This window comes from Quercus suber, unplaced genomic scaffold (assembly GCF_002906115.3).
Source record: "Quercus suber isolate HL8 unplaced genomic scaffold, Cork oak 2.0 scaffold_510, whole genome shotgun sequence".
Classification (NCBI taxonomy): Eukaryota; Viridiplantae; Streptophyta; class Magnoliopsida; order Fagales; family Fagaceae; genus Quercus; species Quercus suber.
This window is the reverse complement of record NW_027069959.1, coordinates 443537-465831: the sequence shown is the minus strand read 5'-3', so window position 1 is coordinate 465831 and position 22295 is coordinate 443537. Positions and strand designations below refer to the sequence as shown.

The 22295-nt window shown below is 35.1% G+C and overlaps 2 protein-coding genes across 2 annotated transcripts; both read left to right on the top strand.

Annotated features, from left to right (window-relative positions):
• Positions 1 to 16462: 16462 nt before the first annotated feature.
• On the top strand, positions 16463 to 17119 carry LOC136063313 (uncharacterized). The gene has a single exon (XM_065763498.1). The coding sequence runs from the start codon at positions 16463 to 16465 to the stop codon at positions 17117 to 17119; it is 657 nt and encodes a 218-aa protein (XP_065619570.1).
• A 2092-nt stretch (positions 17120 to 19211) lies between these two features.
• Positions 19212 to 20572, top strand: LOC136063312 (uncharacterized). The gene is made up of 2 exons (XM_065763497.1): positions 19212 to 19425; positions 20187 to 20572. The coding sequence occupies exons 1-2, from the start codon at positions 19212 to 19214 to the stop codon at positions 20570 to 20572; spliced, it is 600 nt and encodes a 199-aa protein (XP_065619569.1).
• The last annotated feature ends 1723 nt before the right edge of the window (positions 20573 to 22295 follow it).

Sequence of the window (22295 nt, the reverse complement as noted above, 5' to 3'; positions counted from 1 at the left end):
CATAAAGGCTTGAATGCCGATGATTGAGAACTGTATCCTCTTAACTTGGACTTGATGACTGAGAACTATATCAACTTAATTTGGAACTTGGGGTTTTGATAACTTTATCTGCTCAACCTGGAATTTGGGGTGACTGAGAACTCTATCTACTCGATCTAGAATTTAGGGTGACCGAGAACTCTATCTACTCAATCTGGTGGGTGATTGAGAACTCTATCTACCCAATCTGGAATTTGGGGCGACTGATAACTCTATCTGTTTTATTTGGTGAGGCGATTGAGAACTCTATTGGCTCAATTTGGAATTTAGGGTGATCGAGAACTCTATTAGCTCGATCTGGAATTTAGGGTGACCTAGAATTCTATTTGCTCGATCTGGTGGGGCGATTGAGAACTCTATCTGCTCTTTTGGAATTTAGGGCGATTGAGAACTCTATTTGCTTGATTTGGTAGGGCAATTGAGAATTTTATTTGCTCGATCTAGAATTTGGGGCGACCGAGAACTCTATCTGCTCGATCAGGTGGGGCGACTGAAAACTCTATTTGCTCGATCTTGAATTTGGGGTGATTGAGAACTCTATCTGTTCGATCTGGAATTCGGGGCGATGAAGAACTCTATTTGCTCGATCTGGTGGGGCGATTAAGAACTCTATATTCTCGATCTAGAATTTAGGGTGACTAAGAACTCTATCTACTTGATCAAGTGGGGTGATTGAGAACTCTATCTGCTCGATCTGGAATTTAAGGTGACAGAGAACTTTATCTGCTTAATTTGGAATTTAGGGCAATTGAGAACTCTATATGCTCGATCTGGAATTTGGGGCAACCGAGAACTCTATTTGCTCGATCTGGTGGAGTGATCGAGAACTCTATCTGCTCAATCTGAAACTTGGGATGACCAAGAACTCTATCTACTTGATTTGGTGGGATGATTGAGAACTCTATCTGCTCAATTTGAAAACCTAAAGTTTTTCCTATAACGGACAAAAAAATTCACATTAGAATTTCTGAATATTGAGGCTCTATCTGCTTAATTGATTGAAATCTAGAATTTTTCTCCTTTCCTTTTTTTTAGAAGTAATCAATTTTATCTTTGTAAAAATTCTCTTTTTTCTTTTATTTGAAATTTGAATTATTAATTTTTATTGAAAGATCTTTTCTTTTTCTTTTTTTTTTTTATAAAAAAAATTTCCAAATTTTCTCTTTTTCCTTTTTTTTTTTTTTTTACTTGATCAATTTTTATCACTTTTTTCCTTTGTAGTGAAATTTGGGGCCATAAATTTTGAAAAAAAGGCTTTATTTTTTGTTTGAAACATTTTGGAAATAATTTTCCCTTCCCTTCTCTCTCTCTCTCTCTCTCTCTCTCTCTCTCTCTCTCTCTCTCTCTCTCTCTCTCTCTCTCTCTCTGTGTTTTTGCAAAATCAAAAATCTCTTCTCTTTTTTATTTTAATAATCTAAACCAGTAATTTTTGAAAACCTTCGAAAATTTTGGAAATTTTTTTTTTTTGAAAACAAATTTTATTTTTTATTTTTTTTGCCTTTTTTTTTTAGTTAACTCAAGTTTGACTGGGTCAACTCAGTTAAACTTGAATTGACTAAGCACTTAAAAGGGGAGAAATGGTGGGGGGTCGAAATATTGGGGACTGTTTGGATTTAGTGTTTTCCATCACCTATCACTCTGTTTTCATCACCCATAACTCAAAACTAGTGGGTCCCACGGCTGTTTGGTTTGTTTGGATTTGTTTTCAGTTTTTGTTTCCATCACTCAATTCTATGATTTTTGAGTGATGAGTAATGGAAACTTAAAACAACTTTTAGATGTTTTTGAGTTATGGAAACAGAACTTATATGGCATTTTGGTAAATACACACATATTTGAAGGACCCACAGTTAAAGAGTAGTTAAATCCGGTCAGACCTTTTGCTCTCTCCAACACGTGTTGTCTTCTTCTTCTTCTTTCTTCTATTTTCTCCTTTCACCCTGAGTTTGGTCTTCTTCTTTTTTCTTTTTCTTTTTCCTTTCACGCTAGGTCTGGTCTTCTTCTTCTTCTTCTTTTTTCTTTCACGCTGGGTCTAGTCTTCTTCTTCTTTTTCTTCTTCTTCTTCTTTTCTTTCCTTTTCACATTAGGTTTATGGGTTTGGTTTCTTTCTTCTTCTTTTTTTCTTTCACGCTGGGTCTGGGCTTGGTTTCTCTATTCTTCTTCTTCTTCTTCTTCTTCTTTCTTCTTTTCTTTCCTTTTCACATTGGGTTTCTGGTTTTGGTTTTTTTTTTTTTTTTTTTTATCGGGTTTGGTGAGTTTGGGTATTAGGAGTTGAAGGAAAAAAAAAAAGAAAAAAAGAAAAAGAAAAAGAAGTAAAAGCTGCACTTAGTCAATCCGTGGGTCCCACAAAAAGTAAAATTTTTTGAGTTATCAAAGTTGGAAACAAGTGCCAAACATGCCACCTTAGGAAGTTTTGGCATTTTCAGTGATAAGTGATGAGTTATAGAGTGATGAGTGACGAGTAATGAGTGATGAGTGATGAGTGAGCATTTTTTAAAATCCAAATTGCCCCTTGGCCTCCCTCTCTTCTTCTTCATCTTTTTTTTTTTTTTTCTCATTTCTCTCTTCTCTTCCTTCTTCCTCCATTGTTACTATTTAGAAGCTCTCATCTCTCTTGAATTTTCTCTTCTTCCACACCATTTATTGCTTAGAAAATCACTTCTCTGGACTTTCAAACTTGATTTTTCTTAAGATTATTGGATATTATTACACAAATAATTTACTTTTGTGGTTTTGTGAATAAGATCAATAAACAATTATGTACAAATATGTGTTGAATGTACAAGAGAAATAAAATAAAATTTACAGACCAAATGAATACAAAATGGTTGATATAAAACTAACCAAGATAAAATGTACAACACCAGGTAGAAGAAGCACTGCAATCTCCGTGCACAACGAATATAACTGTATGTGTCTCTCTCTCTGAAGACTCTTATGAATGAATGAAAAAACTAACTTTTTAAAATGAAATAAGGGATGCCTATTTATAGGCACACTAGTACCGATTCGGAATAGGTGTAACTGTGAATAGATATATTGAAAAGACACAACTGTTTGATTTTTTAAAATGTAAATGTGGCTGCAATTTATGTAGTCACATGGCATAATGAGGAGTAGTTAACAAAAAGTCAAATGTTTTGGCTATTAGTTATTACTAGCATTTAACTCGCACAATGCGCAGGGGAATGTTTTACACATTTAAAATACCATCAATTTAACATAACAATACAATAAAAATACAACAATTAATATGTTTATTAAAGGCTTTGTTTTAATAATGCCAATCAATTCAAAAAACAAAAATGACAATTGAGCGATATAGAGTCAGGTTCAATAACAATGTCAAGAGTCCAAAATTCCCCACAGTAGAAAATAAAGTTTGAGAATTCATTAACCAAAAAATACATTTATTGAGCTAAGCCATATTCTAGCTAGTCCTGAAGCACTATAAATGCTAGCTCTGTTCACTTGGATGAATTGAGCCATCATCATTCACATGCAAAAACTATAGCACATATGTAGAACCTCCTTAAATTTAGTCCATCTTGAACATGCCAACTACAAAGGTATACACAATAGGAATAAAATGGATTCTTTGGTGTGCTAAATGGGCGATTGTTGTCCAACTAGAGGCAATATCATAATGAAGACCTATTTGAATGTAACGTTTGAAATGATAGAAACTAATACAACCTTTTGAGCTTCATGTTCCAAAAATTGTTTTCTTTAGTAGAAGTGTACTTCTATTCATAATCCACTCAAACTATTTTTGTTGATCTATAACAATCACGAAAACTAAGGAGAACATATTCAATAATAATATAAGGTAAAATTCTAATGTATAAATACAAAGAAATAATATTTTAATTTCTATTGGTACAAACACTCTAAGAGGAAAAATTTAAATGTTGAAAAACCGAAAATCAAACCTTAATGGAAAAAAAAAAAACACCACCTTAAAAAATTTTCAGCATTATTTTATTGTTGTTGAACTGACAGAATTCGTCCAAAAGCAAACTAAATTTCAGCTACTAAAAACAACTGAAATAAAAAATTTATTCAATTCCAAATGAATCTGTTTGACTGCCAAATGTATATTGAACAATTTATAAGAAAACCTTGAATATAAAAAAATTACATTAACTCACATTAAAAAAAGAAAAAAGTTGATTTATGAATCCAAAATCTTCTCAACTACATTACGCCAACAAATCATTTCACTTGTCCTTCCTAAATTTGCTTGCAAATACGTTTTTTTTTTTTTTGAAAAAACAATAATACTTATTAGAACACATAACACGAAAGTAGTATATAGAGTTTTTTTTTATATAGGCTTATAATATATTACATAACCAGAATATCACTACAAAAGGGTCTAATCTTTACAAATACGTAAATTGACTGCTTACAAATAAATAAAATATACATTGTTACACCTCTATGATATAAAAGACACAATAACCACACCTTGAGTTATTCTTGTTACAGTACAATGTTATGGAAAAACAATACACTTCAAAACGCTAAACAAAGTGGCCTATTCTTTAATGGGAGGTTGTAGGCATCAAGACCTATTATAAAAATCTGAAGAATGGAAGTATTTGCCAGTTTTAAAAATACTAAACATTGATATATGAAACAGTAATTGAGTTCCACTAACCATTACATATATCGTGAATTCCATCCAACACATGCTAGACATTATTAATTTAGCAAACTTTGAAAGCAAAACAAAATATATACATATATATGAATAAAAATTCTACTTTGATTTTAGTTTAATTTTTTTAGTTTCGTTTTAGACTTGCTATCATATAGTATATCTTCAATTTGTCATGCTTTCCAAAAAGAAAAATGAAGAAGAAGATCACTACATCAAAACCAAAATAATCAAATTGGCTAAAGAAACAATATTTTTATAAAAAAAAAATATTATAGTTGAATATAATAATTCTTTACTTGAAATTGACAAGACTGATACGTACAAATATTTATGCATGTGCAAATTTATATACCTTGCTGTCCCTTTTTTTAACCATGCCAAAATTCCAATAAGATAATTACGATAAAGCTTTAATCATCTCAAAACAGAATAAAAGTACTTACAGAGCATGCTCTTAAAAAAGCTCCATGGCATAGGTAGGAGCTTTCACTGTAAATGACCTCAAGCAGTGTGTCCACACCCAATTTTGCATCCCACCTTGACCGTGGGATATTTTAGACAAATTCTGTAAAAAAACTATTCAAGTTCTATTTTGTCAACCTACAAATTAGCAAACAATATTTTTAAAAGGCAATCTTTGAAAGAAAAAGCATATTATCACCAAAACTAATCAAAGATGTAAATGTGTTTGCGAAATTGATTTACCAATTGCAATTTCTATAAGCTTTTATTAAAAAGATAATAGCACGTATAAATATGACTTATAGAAACTAAAGTAATAGAAACCCAAATAGAAAAATCAAAACTCTCAAATGGAAATCTCAACACATAAAACACGAGAGTTACATTATGTTAGAATTAGTGTCCTTAAATCCTATTGTATGATACTATGTATGATATTATATATGACTTAATGTTGTGATTAATAAATTTGTTTATTATTATCTAAAATAATGATAATATGGATATTTGGATATTATCATATAGTCCATGAGATGCATAGTATGTGATTTAGTCACAAAAGATATAAGTTACAAGTTCTTTATAAACTCAAAATTTTAATTCGTAGTCGGTGATGAAATTAGGAATTTCATCTGCGAATACTATAACATATCAACTAAAATGATTTGTCTTGATCATGGAAGTGAAGACTTCTAGTTGATATGTTAATATGTTTTAAGAGTTAAGACATATTGAACTAGACCGCTGTGAGATTTATTATTCTCCTAACGACTGTCAAATGAATAATAAATCTCACGACTTCTATTTACGTGAACTTTTAATTCTGAGAAAATAATGGGCCTGATCATGAAGTGTAGGTTACTTTGATATATCAGGAGTGAGATCTAAAGTCATGATCAAAACCTTAGTATATTGGGCAGCCACATTTAGTGTTGATGGAACATATATTCTCAAGATAAAATTCATAATCTCTTAAAGGAGATATAAATATTCTCTTGAGATAAATTTAATGGGTTTGGTTATTCAGAGTGTTAGGCCTAATCACTTTAGTAAGGAGTTACTAAAGTATATATTTATGAAATTGAATTTCATAAATATATGATGAATAACTTAAAGGATTAAACCAGGTACTCAAGGATTAAGATGTAGTAATCTTCAAAGTGACAGTCTATATTTATGACTTTGAATTACTACGAATATTTTATGAAGAGGTTGTATGTATAATAAAGTATTGGGATATAATTTATTAATAAGGCCTAGAGTGCAATTATATTTATATAGTGGTATTAAATATAATTAATGGTAATTTTAGACTTGTCAAGAGTTGACAGAAAAGCCCAATACCTATTGGAGCTAGTGTCTTATTGATCTCTTTTGGTCCCCACTCTAAGCCACACACTAAAACCCAATTGGAAAGATCCAATAGGCCAGCCCAATTAGATAATCAGTTAAATATAAAGGGAGAGACATACAAAATTTTTTCATTAGAGAAAGAGAAAAAAAAGAAAAGAGAGACATCATTGTGAAATTGTGTGTATGTATGAGTGAAACCACTCGATTATTCTCCCTTGAAAACTGATTGAGAGACCACACTTATTGGGCGTAAAGTAAAATTTGAGTAAAGATTAAAAGTGTTCCCAAGTACTTATAATATTTTGTTTTAAATTTTACCACACTAAGGTACGCTATCTTATTCTTAAATTCTAAAATTTACATAGTGCATGTTATCAATCATGAATGAAATAGATCCATATTTGTTACTTCCGCTGTGTTTTTTGTATGAGATACAAGACTAGATTTACGAAAAATTGGTATCAGAGCCAGGTTTTCATATCATGATTGTATAGCATGTGATTGAATTTTAGAATTAAAGAAAAACATTTTCTTGATCATATCAGGTTCACACCAAGGATGTATATTCTCTTGGTTTGTTCGAAGAGGTCTATGATTAAAGAATTGTACTGTGTTCTAATTGAAATTGCCAAGGAGATATAGTTCTATATCAATAACTGTTAAGTGGATTACTTTAGTTATTGTACGGTTTGGCTAATTTTAGACAATTGATGGATTGCCTTGATGCATTGGTCAATATATTATATATATGAATTTTGCACCGATTGCAATGCTTAATGGTAGTTATTGATTGTTGAAGTAGCTGTTTTGTAACTACCATGTGCGTGGACCATGTTGATTGCACTGCTTGGCTATTCATGCTTTTAATTGCCTATCACGTGTTAATTGAAAGTTGTTGCCATGATAGCTATCTTATACGGTAAAATTCTTGGTGACCATTTTATTAAGATGTGATAAATGCCTTGAATCCGTGTATTATATATATATATATATCTTTGTTAGGACATATGTGGTTCATTTGTTAGGAACATATGTCAATATTTTATGTAGTTGGCTAATCTTTTGACAAAATGCACTTTACTTGTATTTGAGTAGATCTAGGATGTGTTTAATACTTCAAGAAACCTTGTTTCAAGTTCAAGTGTTAAAGTCATGCAAGTTTATCCAAGAATCAAGTGATAAAGTGCTGAATTTTAAAGCTCGATAGCTCCTTGACACCTTCTCGACTCCTGGCTATCTGTCGAGCTCTTCAACTGATTCTTATCGCAATTTCGATAGCTGGTCGATCGATCGAGAAAGCTTCTATGCCCTCGACACCTTCTCGACTCATCGATAGCTGTATCTATTGAGATTCATTAAACCTTGACACTTTCTCGACATCTTCTCGACACCTGCTATCTGTTGAGGTTACGGGAAATTCAGATTTCTATTTTTGGATCAGGCTTATGTATTTGAGTAGGGTTTCTTTTCTCACAACCCTAGACCTATATAAGGCTTATTTTAGAGGCTGTCACATAAGAGAATATAAGGGAGAACATATGCAAAAGGTGACAGATGCCTTATTCTCTTTGAAAGAAGCTACTGCGTCTTTGCACTTTAGGGTTTTGTAACCAAATGCTTCTTGATCTTTATCGTTGATGAAGTGAAGAACTTTGCAGCCAACATTCTTCTTCCTTAAGTTGGTCGGTTAGTCACGTACTGGGATTCGTGCAAAGGAGTTAGTCACGTACTAGGATCCGTGCAACAAAAAGGGTGGCGTTTATATATTGAAGAGTTCATCTACGGGGATTGTAGAGTCTAGGGACAAATATTTTGTACTAAATCTGAAACTTCTCTTTACTATAATGGATTGCTTTTCGGGAAGGTTTTTCCCTAGGTTTTTTACTATGAAACAAGTTTGTTTCATTGGTTTTCCTGGGTCATCATATCTTATCTTATTTATTTTTTCGCTGCATGATTTTGACATGATATTGATGTTTGTTTGTTTTTAACAAGTTTTAATTCATAATCTAATTAACAACTTGAGTTTAAAACTTGTTAATTCTATCAACCGGGGTCTAAATTTTCCAACAAGTGGTATCAAAGCAGGTTCACTCTTATTGGATTAATTTCCTGAGTGTGATTCTTGACCCCCGTTGTCATGGAAACTTTTGGTGAGTTATTAAAAATTTTGAGCTTTTTAACTCAATTTAAGGAGAATTTTAATTCTTCTATGTCCTTTAATAGACATACTAGGACACGTGTCTTTTCATCTTCACAGCCAAAGACTCGTGCTGTGTGGGTGAAAAATGAGCCTAAGACTTAATTGTCTTTTTTTATTTGTCCTCTACTTTAATTCTGTCCATCTAAAGTAGGACTCTCTTTGCTTAATTTCTTATCTGTTTTTAGAATCATGCTTTCATGTATCTGCACATTTCTATCATACTTTCATGCATATGCATGCATCTTTCTTTCTGCTTTTATGTTGTTTGTCTGTTTTTGTTTGGTTGTATAGTTTTTATTTTGTTTTGTTTTCCAAATAAAAATAAAATTGAAAACAATCAGAAAAATAAAAAACAGTGTGTGTTTTGTGTACTTTGGTACTTGTGTACCTTGGATGGCCAATGAAATAGAGTTTTCTACATTTTGTATCTCTTGTAGCTTAGATGAGCATCTCTGTGCACAACTAAGCAAGTGAGTTTTGTGGCTCTTATTTGTGATGAGTAAGATTAAGTTATCTCTTGAACTTAACACTCATATCATTCTTTTTGACGGGTAGGATTAGAAAATTCTAAGAGAAATATATAAATAACCATCTCACTACTATTGCCCACTAATCATAATATGACACTTATATGTTTCGGCATAGCAAAAGTGCAGTGTCAAAGACATTCGTATGCTTCGGCATAGTAAAAGTGTGATGTCAAATGCTTAACATCTTGGGTATTTCTTTTCTCTCCTTTTATGCTCATGCATGATATGCTTAAATAAAAGAAAACATGCAAAGAAAAATAAAAAGCAAAAAGATAAAAAATGCTTTAAATATGGTTGCAAGCGTGTATTCTAGGAGATGTGAGAGTTATTTGATGTACCTTGAAAGTGATAGTCCCCATCAAATAATTATGATTGTGTGTGAGTTAAAGTTATTTTCTCATATCTCAGATCGTCATAACATGTATACATATATGCAATTTTGCGATATTTTTCACACACAACATGCAATATTCTTTATTACTCTTGATACATATGCAGGTACAATGTGATTTGGCCATCACAAGGTTTTATATGTGTTATTGTATACTCACTAAACTGTCTTGACTTGTTTTTGAAATATAAAATTGGTTAGACTTGTTTAGTATGTGTGTGTGTGTTTTTGAATCTATGTGTTTAACATTTTTGTTGAGAGATTTGTTTTTCATATGGTTTGCATTTTTTTTCTTGTTATCCATAGCATATTGTTTCATGACATTCATGCATTTATATGGATTTCTTTATACCCCCTTGATCATCTTTATGTTTCTTGGGTGAAGCTTTCTAGTTTCTTATACCTTTTGTCAATCATGACAAAAATGGGGAGAATATGTGAAGAATATGTGATTTCTTTTTAAGATTCTACATGTTAGGGGGAGAAATATATTCCTTTGTAAGGGGGAGATGTGTTTCATCTTGTTAGGGGGAGTGCTTACCTCCTTCTTCTTGTACCTTGGATCTTGTGACCATTTGTTTACATAAATTGTGCTTATCTTCTTTATATACTAGTGTATATTTCTTTCACCTACCTTTATATGTGTTGGTTCTTTTGTTTCTTTATACATATGTTTCTTATACTTGTATGCAATCTATTATTTCTGTTTTACACAAAGATGCCTTAATGAGTTTTGTTTAAGTGTTTTAGAAATACAGGTTGTCAAAATCTTCCATGCTATGAACTCTCTTCTTGCAAAATTTTTCAAGAGTTTGTACTAGGATAGATTTTATTGTATTCAACAAGTGACTATGAGTTGAGTAATTTATGACTTCTCTCATATGTTTATTTGTTTGTTGTGGTTTTGTCACGGATTGCCAAAGGGGAAGATTGTTAGGACATATGTGGTTCACTTGTTAGGAACAAATGTCAATATTTTATGTAGTTGGCTAATCCTTTGACAAAATGCACTTTACTTGTATTTAGGTAGATCTAAGATGTGTTTAATACTTCAAGAAACCTTGTTTTAAGTTCAAGTGTTAAAGTCATGCAAGTCTGTCTAAGAATCAAGTGAGAAAGTGCTGAATTTTAAAGCTCGATAACTTCTCGACACCTCCTCGACACCTGGCTACCTGTCGAGCTCTTTAGCTGATTCTTATCGCAATCTCGATAGCTTCTCCATAGCTGGTCGATCGATCGAGAAAGTTTCTGTCCTCTCAACACTATCTCGACACCTCCTCGATAGCTGTATCTGTTGAGATTCATTAAACCTCGACACCTTCTCGACACCTGCTATCTGTCGAGGTTACGGAAAATTCAAATTTCTATTTTTAGGCCAGGCTTATGTATTTGAGTAGGGTTTCTTTTCTCACAACCTTAGACCTATATAAGGCTTATTTTAGAGGCCGTCACATAAAAGAATACAAGGGAGAACATATGCAAAATGTGACCGATGCCTTATTCTCTCTGAAAGAAACTACTGCGTCTTTGCGCCTTAGGGTTTTATAACCAAGTGCTTCTTGATCTTCATTGTTAATGAAGTGAAGAACTTTGCAGCCAACATTCTTCTTCCTTAAGTTGGTAGGTTAGTCTCATACTGGGATTCGTGCAAAGGAGTTGGTCACGTACTGAGATTCGTGCAAAGGAGTTGGTCACGTACTAGGATCCGTGCAACAAAAAGAGTGGCGTTCATATATTAAAGAGTTCAGAGGTTCTGAAGCGGTAGAAGGTTTCTGCTGTGAGTTTATCTAGGGGAATTGTAGAGTCTAGGGACAAAGGTTTTATACTAGATCTGAAACTTCTCTTTACTATAGTGGATTGCTTTTCGGGAAGGTTTCCTCCCAGGTTTTTTACTGTGAAATAAGTTTGTTTTATTGATTTTTTTGGGTCATCATATCTTGTCATATTTATATTTCCGCTGCATGATTTTGACATGATATTGATGTTTGTTTGTTTTTAACAAGTTTTAATTCATAATAAATTTAATTAACAACTTGAGTTTAAAACTTGTTAATTCTATCAATCGGGGTTTAAATTTTTCAACAATCTTTATTTATATGGTTTCATATGCATTCAAATTTTTATATGCTTTGAATGTCTTGGATCCATATATTAATGTGTGTTTCATATGTTGCAATTTATATGGAGATGCACAGAGATATATATGCGATCTTATTAATGCGATTATGAAATTTACTCCTAATGAGATTAGGATTATGTTTTCAAGATTTCTAGCATTATTGTGGTTCTTGATCTTAAAACTTTTAATTTAAAATATCTAGTGGGAGAGAGATACAAAAATTGGATCTCATGGCCTCCATTATCGGTTTATAATAGTGTGGGTAAGCACCTCATTTTGGCATATATGTTTTGCGATCCCAAAGGAGGGTGTTTATTTCATAGTACTACAAGATTGAATTAACATGTTTAAAGTAGTGTGGATTAGCACCTCGTCTTGGCATATATGCCTCACGATCCCAAAGGAGGGTGTTTTGTTCCATGGTATTACAAGTTTAAACATTATAAGGGAGATAAAATGTGGCTACATATGATTCTAGATAATGGTGTACATTAAACTAAGTGTAATGTTAACCTCTCAAAGGAGCTTTGTCATTAACACTTAGAGGCTAAAGCTAATACGGCATATTATTAGTGTTTGATAAAAGTTATCATGATAGCACTAATAATGAGAATAGTTTTCAATTAATTTATGTGTTTATAATAAACTTGCTACCAAAGAATTATAGACATAGATTGGGTTGTTATTGCATATATATTTTATGGTTTTATAAGATTCCATGTTATATACTTATATGCTAAATTGATAATGTCTAGTTTGCTTATTATATTCTTGTTTGTTATTTTCAGATTTAAAATCATGACATCATTTAGCCTACTTGTTGCTATTCTTAATCAAAATAAACTGACTAGATCCAACTATGTTAACTGGAAAAGAAATTTGGACATTGTTCTTACTGTTGAAGAGCACAAATGTGTGCTTACTCAACCATGTCCTAGCTTTCCATCATTAGATGCTCCTCTTGAGGAAAAACAGCGATATGATCGTTGGCAGAAATCTAATGAGATGGCTAAATACTATATCCTAGCATCTATTTCAAATGTTCTACAGCATCAAATGCAGGATGTAGAACTAGCTTCGGATATAATGCTAAGTCTGAAGGAGATGTTTGGTGAGTAAGGTCGTTCTGCAATGCAAGAAACTATGAGGTAGATTTATAATACCAAAATGGCTGAAGATACTTCAGTGAGGGAGCATTGTCTTAGGATGATCTCTAATCTAAATACATTGGAAGTTTTAGGTGCCGATATTGATGGAGAATCTCAAGTGGATATGATACGCCAGTCACTACCAGAATCATTCAAGGAATTAAAACATAACTATAATATGAACATAAAGATTTATAGATTGTCTGAATTGATGAATGAGTTGATAGCAGCGGAAGACATCCTTGGTACTTCTAGTGTTAATGCTAATATGGCTGAAACTTCTACTTCTCAACCTAAATCGAAAGGCAAGGGTAAGAAGAAGAAGAATAAGGACTTCTTCAAGAAAAATGGTAAACAAGTTGCCTTAGGAGTTGCTAACAAATGAAAGAAAACCAAAGGAAAGTGTTTCTATTGTGGTGAGAAAGGACATTAGAAGAGGAATTGTCCAATATTTAAGGCTGCCAAGAATAAAGGTATGAAAAGTACATTCCTTCTTGAAACATGTTTGGTACAGAATCCCATAGATTTCTAGTGTGTGGATTCAAGTTGTACTAATCATATCTGCAAATCCTTACAGGGGTTTCAGGAGACCAAAAAGCTAAATAAAGGGGAAATGTTTCTTACCTTGGCTGATGGGAGCAGGATTCCAGTTGTAACTATTGGAGTGTTTAATTTATGTTTTGAATCTACAGTTTTAATATTGGAAGACTGTTTATATGTACCTAATATTCGTAAGAATTTAATTTTTGCAACTTATTTAGGTAAACATGGATATTATATTATCCAAAAAAACAATGTTGTAATAAAGAAGGATAAAGTATTTATCTGTCCTGGCAATATTGCGGGTGGTCTTTATATTTTAACTCCTGATATACATGAATTATATAATTCTGAATTAGATCATAACTCTCATGTAAAATTATTAAAGAGAAAGTTTCCTTCTACTAATGAAGCATATCTTTGGCACTTACGTTTGGGTCATATTAATTCAAACAGAATTCAAAGACCGATCAAAAATGGACTATTAGAACCATTGGACTTTCATGAATTTCCAGTTTGTGAATCTTGTTTGGAAGGCAAAATGACCAAACGACCTTTTAATGCAAAAGGTAAAAGAGCCCAAGAATTACTTGAATTAGTTCATATAAATGTATGTGGTCCTATGTCAACCCAAGTAAAAAGAGGTTATGAGTACTTCATCACTTTTATCGATGATTACTCAAGATATGGTTATGTGTACCTAATGAGACGGAAGTCCGAAACCTTTGAAAAGTTCAAAGAGTTTAGGGCTGAAGTTGAGAATCAATTAGGTAAACATATAAAGGCCATTCAATCTGATCGTGGTGGCGAATACCTTCTTGGGGATTTCAAGGATTACTTAACTCAAAATGAGATTGTATCCCAATAGACTGCACCTGGAACTCCCTAAGAGAATGGTGTAGCAGAAAGAAGGAATAAGACTCTTTTAGAAATGGTTAGGTCCACGATGAGTTACTCAACTTTACTAGTTTCTTTTTGGGGATATGCATTCAAAACTGCTATGCATATTTTGAATTTTGTTCCATCAAAATCTGTTCCCAACACACCTAAGGAATTGTGGAGTAGGCATAAGCCCAGTATGAAATATCTCCATATTTGGGGATGTCTAGCACATGTGTTGAAAAGGAAGTATGATAAGTTGGAAGCTAAAACTGAAATATGAATGTTTTTAGAGTATTCTAAGGAAACAAATGGTTATTTATTCTATAATCATAAAGATAACAAAGTGTTTGTTAGCATATATGCCAAATTTTTGGAGGATGATTATGTGAATAATTTTAATCCTAGATGATGGGATAGCAAAATTGACCATCTCTGGTTTGTCCATAGGGATCGTCCATGTGCAAAGCGCATGGACGACTACACAACATCAGTCTATATACAAAGAGTCATCCATGGGCAAAGCACACGGACGACCACATAACATTTGACAAATTTTAGAGTGGTTAATCAACCCGTGTTTATCGCCACCAATTTCTCCTAAGTATATAACTTCCATTAGCAATTGCAACTTCTATAACCGTTGAGGAAGTTATTTTCGAAAATTTTGATTTCCACGAATCTTGGGGTAGTTACTAAACCAAATAACTGCTCTAAGGTTCTCTATATAAGGACTGGTCTGAATCAAGTAAAGATAAGGACATTCTGATATTTTACTCCTAAAAAGTTGAAACTCCATTTTTGTGAGAAACTAACTTAACCATCGGAGGGTATTAGGTCGGTCCACTCCGGTCTCCTTTGATAGCGTGTTCATTCTTGCAGGCCTTCGCTACAACCTTCAGCCTATCGAAGCCAAAGCGTTCATCCTACTGATTCTGTTCGGCATCAGTTGGCACCGTCTGTAGGAAGGAGAAAACTTCAAGTTTGGCAATTTATCTTTCTCCGACAAAGGCTGTATGATTCGGACAAGATCAAGGGCTACTAGCCCAAGCCACTAAGAGAGTAGGGATGCTTCTAGCCATCCCAACCGAGATCGCCAATCAGTGTCTGTCACGCAACAGCCTTCCATCCAACATATACAATCTATGGCAGCCGACATGGCGGAGTTAACTCGTCAGAACCAAGAATTGACTAGGGAGATAGAGAGGCAGCGCTGTGAAGGATATGCTGAAGAACAAGCCCAGAGTCAAGAAGATAGAGGGGAAAATGCTGAGCCCGAGACTTAATCAAAGGGCACCACTTCGCGAAGGGTGCCACACTTGGAGAAGGAGATGGATCAGATGAGAAAGGTTATGGACGAGATGAAGGAGAACATGAGAAGATCAAATCTGATAGAGGATTTGGTTCACCAAATAGATTCCCCTTTCACGACTTCCATCAATGGCCATCCCTTGCCACTAAAGTTCAAAATGCCTTCCTTGGATTCATATGATGGAACATGTGATCCTTTTGATCATATTGCTACTTTCAAGACAACCATGCATCTTCAAGGAGTCCCAGACGAGATTATGTGTAAGGCTTTCCCTACCACCCTTAAAGGACTAGCGCGAGTGTGGTTTAGCAAGATACCTCCAAGCACAGTCAATTCTTTTGAAGAGTTGAGTAAGTTGTTCGTCAACAACTTTATCAGAGGACAAAGGCATAAGCGATCCTCGTCTAGTCTTTTAACTATAGAACAAGGGGAGAATGAAAGTCTGTGGTCCTTCATCACTCGTTTCAACAGGGAAGCACTGACAGTGGATGAGGTGGACAACAAGCTATTGTTGGTAGCCTTCCACAATAGGGTTAACTCGGACTTATTCATTCACAAACTTTATGAGAAAGAACCTCAGTCCATGGCTGAACTCGTCCATTCAGCCCAAAACTTTATGAATGCAGAAGATGCAATCATCACTAAGAAGAGGAAGAGAGTTGAAAGAATGAAAGCAAACCCCACTCGTCACTTTGAATAAGGGTCTCGTCCAAAGAAGGGATGAATGGAAGATAAGAAAGACCGAGACAATAGGAAGGCAGGTCCTTCAGCAAGGAATCAGAATTATACACCCTTAAATGCCCCACTTAATTAGGTGCTCATGCAAATCAAGGATGATCCTTCCTTGAAGTGGCCAGAGAAGATGAAAGGAGATCCTACCAAGCACAATAAGAATAAATATTGTCGCTTCTATAGAGGCCATAGGTATGACACGGACGAGTGTTTTGACTTGAAGCAGCAGATCGAGAACCTCATTAGACAAGGAAAATTGAGGTACTTCGTTGGAAGGGATCATAAAGATGAGAAGTTGAAGGGGAAGATAGAAGAATCATCACAACCCCCACTTGGAGAGATAAGGGTTATCATAGGAAGGACTTCTACAAGACAATCTTCCAGATCAAAGAAGACATATCTTAAAGTGGTGCAAAACGTACAACTTTCTAGACAATCCCCAAGGACGAAGGAGATAGACGAGCCAACTATTTCTTTCATAGACGAGGAAGCTGAAAGAATCCATCATCCACATGACGATGCAATTGTCATCACCCTACTCATTGCAGATTACACAACCAAGAGGATGTTGGTGGATAATGGAAGCTCAGTGGATATATTGTATTATCCCGCCTTCCAACAGATGAGGCTTGGACGAGATCAACTTCGTCCAGCATGTTCACCACTGATAGGATTTGGAAGAATGAAAGTGCAGCCAGTGGACACCATTACATTGCCTGCAGTGGTGGGATCATACCCACAGTAGATTACTAAGAAAGTGAATTTTTTTGTGGTGGATTGTTCATCCTTATACAATGCCATCATTGGAAGGTTAACCTTAAATAGTTAGAAGGCAGTAACATCTACCTACCACCTATCAGTTAAATTTCCTACAGAGTACGGGATAGGACAAGCACAAGGAGATCAGTTGGCAGCCAGAGAATGTTATCTAGTCATGTTGGCTTTGGATGAGCAGGTGCAGACTATGAGTATAGAAGAGAGAAGAGTTGTCACGGAACCTACTGAAGTATTGGAAGATGTTTTATTACAAAAAAAATGATCTTGAGAAGTTCACTAGAATTGGAACAAGCATGAAGAAGAAGGCGAAAATAAACCTCGTCTAGCTCTTGAGGAATAGTATCAATGTTTTTGCATGGAGTCATGACGACATGCCAAGTATTAATCCAAGTGTAATTACTCATCGATTGAATGTGTCCCCATTTTCTAATCCTGTTCGTCAAAAGAAGAGGGTGTTTGCTTCTGAATGAGATAAGGCTATCAAGGAAGAAGTTTAGAAACTAACCACAGCACAGTTTATCTGGGAAGTCTATTACCCAGATTGGTTAACGAATGTAGTGATGATGAAGAAGGCAAATGGCAAGTGGAGGATGTGCGTAGACTTTACTGACTTGAACAAAGCTTGCCCTAAGGATAGGTATCCTTTGCCGTGCATTGATCAATTGGTTGATTCTACAACCGGCCATCAGCTGTTGAGCTTCATGGACACCTTCTCAGGATATAATTAGATAAAGATGGATGAGGTTGACTAAGAAAAGACCTTCTTTATTACCCGTCAAGGTTTATTCTATTATAAGGTGATGCCCTTCGGTCTGAAGAACGTAGGGGCGACATATCAAAGGTTGGTGAATCACATGTTTCGTCTACAGATAGGACGAAATGTGGAAATGTACGTTGACGACATGCTCGTAAAGAGCTTGGACGAGGGAAGCCATTTGGATGATCTTTAGGAAACCTTTGAAACACTTAGGCAATATAAGATGAAGCTGAACCCAAGTAAATGTGCATTCGGAATATTGTTAAGAAAGTTTTTGGGATTATTGGTTTCAAAGAGAGGTATTGAAGCAAATCCAGACAAAATCCAAGCAATATTGAACATAGAACCTCTGAAGAACATCAAGAAAGTTCAATCTCTCACCGAATGGGTTGCAGCTCTAAACAGGTTTGTTTCAAAAGTCACAGATAAGTGTTTGTCATTCTTCAAAATTCTTAGGAAGGCATTCGAATGGATGGATGAGTGTTAAAAGGCCTTCCAAGATCTAAAAGACTATCTTACCACAGCTCCATTGTTAAGTCCGTCCGTGCTAGGAGAAGAACTATATCTTTACTTAGCAGTGTCTTCACATGTCGTGAGTTCAGCATTAATCAGGAAGGAAGAAAAAGTGCAAAAGCCTATGTATTACACTAGCCAAGCACTAAGATGAGCAGAAGGAAGGTACCCACTGATAGAGAAGCTAGCCTTTGCACTAATAACAGTTTCTAGGAAGTTAAGACACTACTTCCAAGTTCATGTCATCTATGTCATGACAGACCATCCACTCAAGAAGGCAATGAACAAACTAGAAGCTGTAGGACGACTAATCTAATGGACAGTTGAGCTTAGTGAATTTGACATTCTGTACCAACCAAGGAATGTAATAAAGGCTCAAGCCCTGACAGATTTCATTGCAGAGTTCACTCTAAGTTATGACAGCTTAGATGAGAGAGACAATAAAAAATGGGTCGTCCATGTAGATGGATTGTCTACATTGCATGCAAGAGGTATAGAAGTTGTTTTACAGTCACCAGAAGGAGATAAATTGAAGCACAAGATTCGCTTGTAGTACCAAACAACTAACAATGAAGTGAAGTATGAAGCCCTTCTTAAAAGGTTGGAGTTGGCTAAATCAGTGGAAGCAGATTCAATACTTGTCTTAGGAGATTCTCAGTTGGTCATAGGCTAAGTAAATAGAACATGTGAAGCCAAGGAAGACAAAATGAAAAGACATTTAAAGAAGGTGGTACGCCTTATGAAGAAATTCAAAGAAGCTCATTTCGTTCAAATCCCAAGGGAAGAGAACATGGAAGCAGGTACTCCAGCAAAGGAAGCCTCCATGAACGAAGCAAAAGAAGAGTTCGATGAAGTACAATACATGCCAAGCATAGACCTCTCAGAAGTGTTACAAATAGAAGCTGAGAAAAATTGGTTAACTCCGATAGTATCATACCTGAAGGATGGAAGGCTTCTAGAGGGGAAGGACAAAGCTAGAAAACTCATAGAGTTAAATCAGCAAGGTACATCCTTATGGACGAGGAACCATACAAAAGAGATTTTTCCTAGCTATACCTAAGGTGTTTAGCTCCAGACGAGACAAATTATGTGTTGAGGGAAGTTTATGAAAGGGCATGTGGTAATCACTCAGGAGCCAGATCACTTGTCCACAAGGTCGTCTGTGTAGGATACTATTAGCCAACCATCCAAGCTGATGCTAAGGTATATGTCAGGGTATGTGATCAATGACAATGTTTCAGTAATGTTCCTAGACAACCATTAGAGTATATCACTCCAATGATGGCCCTTTGGCCATTTGCACAATGGAGTTTGGATATATTAGGCCTATTTCCAACTGGAACTAGACAAATGAAGTTTTTGGTGGTATGAAAAAATTATTTCACTAAGTGGGTGGAAGCTAAACTCTTAGCAAAAATTACACAGCAGAATGTTAAAAATTTCGTTTGGAAGAGTATTGTGAGCAAATTTGGAGTACCAAGGGTACTAGTATCTGACAATGGACGACAGTTCGACAACACACCATTCAGGAAATTTTGTGAGCAACTAGGAATCAAGAATCATTATTCTTCACCCTTCCACCCATAGGCCAATGGACAAGTAGAAGTGGCAAACCGATTCTTATTGAAAATCATTAAGACTTGGCTTGAAGGGGCAAAGGGAGTATGGTCAAATGAATTTCCAGGTGTTTTGTGAGCTTACAAAACAACGGCGAGGACCCCAACTAGGGAAACTCTTTTCAAACTAGATTATGGGAGTGAAGCAGTCATACCTACAGAAGTGCACATGGCCAGCCATAGGGTGATGAAGTATCAAGATGAAGAAAACAAGGAGCTGATTCGTCTTAACCTCAATCTTATAGACGAGGTAAGGATGGAAGCAGAGCAGAGAACAGCAAGATACAAAAATCTCATGGCAAAGCAGCACGATGCCATGGTGAAACCTAGGCACTTCAACATTGGAGATCTCGTCCTAAAAAGGGTTTCTTTGGCCACCAAAAACCCGATCCATGGGAAACTGGGACCAAATTGGGAAGGACCTTATAGGGTTATCAACTGCAAGAGAGAAGGATCCTACTACTTGGAAGCCCTGAATGGAAGGAAGCTGGATCACCATTGGAATGTTGAACACCTTAGAAGGTACTATCAATAAAGGGTGATCACGGACGAACATTGCTGCAGGATGAATGCCATGGACGTTTGAAGTAATTTATTGCTTGAAGTGTTATTTTCTTGTGTTTGCTTATTACTACTTACTATGTGTTTTAGATGTATGAGTATTTTATGTTATTTATGGACGAATCTGTATTGTATAAGTATTTTTAATTCCCTAAAAGGCATTAGCTCTTAAGCATGTGTCATGCCTGTGGACGAATAATTACATGGTGTGGATTTCCAAATATATATATGTGATGTATTTTCAAGTATATGTATAATTATATGGGAATCCTTCATTTCTGTGATTTCATTCAAAATAATCTGCAAAAGGCAAACAGCCAAAGATGAATAAAATCCTTGGACGCAAAGATGTACCGTCTATAAGCTTTCCTTCAAATAAAGATAAAGCAGAAAAAATAAATCTAAGGTATGTCCGTCTAAAGCTCAAGACGAGATAAAGCCTAAAGTATATCCATTTAAAACTCAAGATGAGATAAAACCTGAGGTATATCTGTCTAAAGCTCAAGACGAGATAAAACCTGAGATACATCTGTCTAAGCTTAAGGCAAGATTAAACCTGAGGTATGATCGTCTAAAACTATGGACGAATAATGTGCTTGGAAAAATGCCACAAGCCTATAAACGAATCAAACTAACCTAACCATCCAGCACATGGACGATCATTTGTTGGGAACAATTTCGCTAAGGAAGAGTAAATGATTGTCCTAAGTTTTAATAATGAATAAAGTTGGCAAAAAGATGCTACTCGTGGATTCATGTGACTATTTTTGACAATGCAAGAAGAAATTCATCCTTATGCTCAAGACGAGATAAAATCTCCTTAAGTGGATGAACCCCAACCACAGAGATGGTATGGACGATATAAATAAAACTTGTTCACAAAACTTATGACATATTCAAACGCAATAAACAATGAAAATAACATTCATTCATTCATAAAATTCAAAGGGTAGACGACCACCGTCCAAAACCCTTGGAAGTAGTGAGTAATTTTTCATAAAGCTTGTCCATAAATTTGGACGAGAGAATTGTACTTGAATAAATTTTAAAAAAAAAAGAGCAAAGGCCCAAAACAACGAGCATCTCCAACAAAATTAAAATATAACTTTTCTAAAGGGAAGATAAAATCACTTGGGATCGTCCTGAGTAACTTCATTGTTGGCATCGTTCATAATGTTGACATCTTCAGAACTCGTCTGCAGCAAGGAGCTTTCTGTAGCAAGGGGAAGCTTGAAGGAGTCAAAGTTTAAATCAGGAAAGGCTTCCTTGGCATCAGCACGAAAGTCCTCATAGCCAGCAGCATAGTGACTATCTAGACGATTCTTGTACTCGTCAGACCTCTTGAAGGCTAGAATGGCTTCCTGACGTGCTTTCTCCAAGGACGAGGCAAATCCAGAAACTTGTCCCTCCAAGTAAGCAATATGAGTGTCTTTCTCGACGGCATCTGATTTGAGCTCTTCCACCTCGTCCTTTAGCTTCGTCTCACTTGCTTGCAGACGATTGAAGTCATCAGTCAACTTAATCACCTCCCCTTTCTTTAACAAAATTTTATTGTTCAGCTCCTTAGCCTTCTCTTTCGCCGTCTTTACCTCCTCACAAAGTTTCTTGGCTTGGCACATTGTTGTATAAAATTTTGACATAGCCTATGTGTGGACGAAGGAAAGTTAGACATTTCATTTTTGAAAAACTTATTGAAA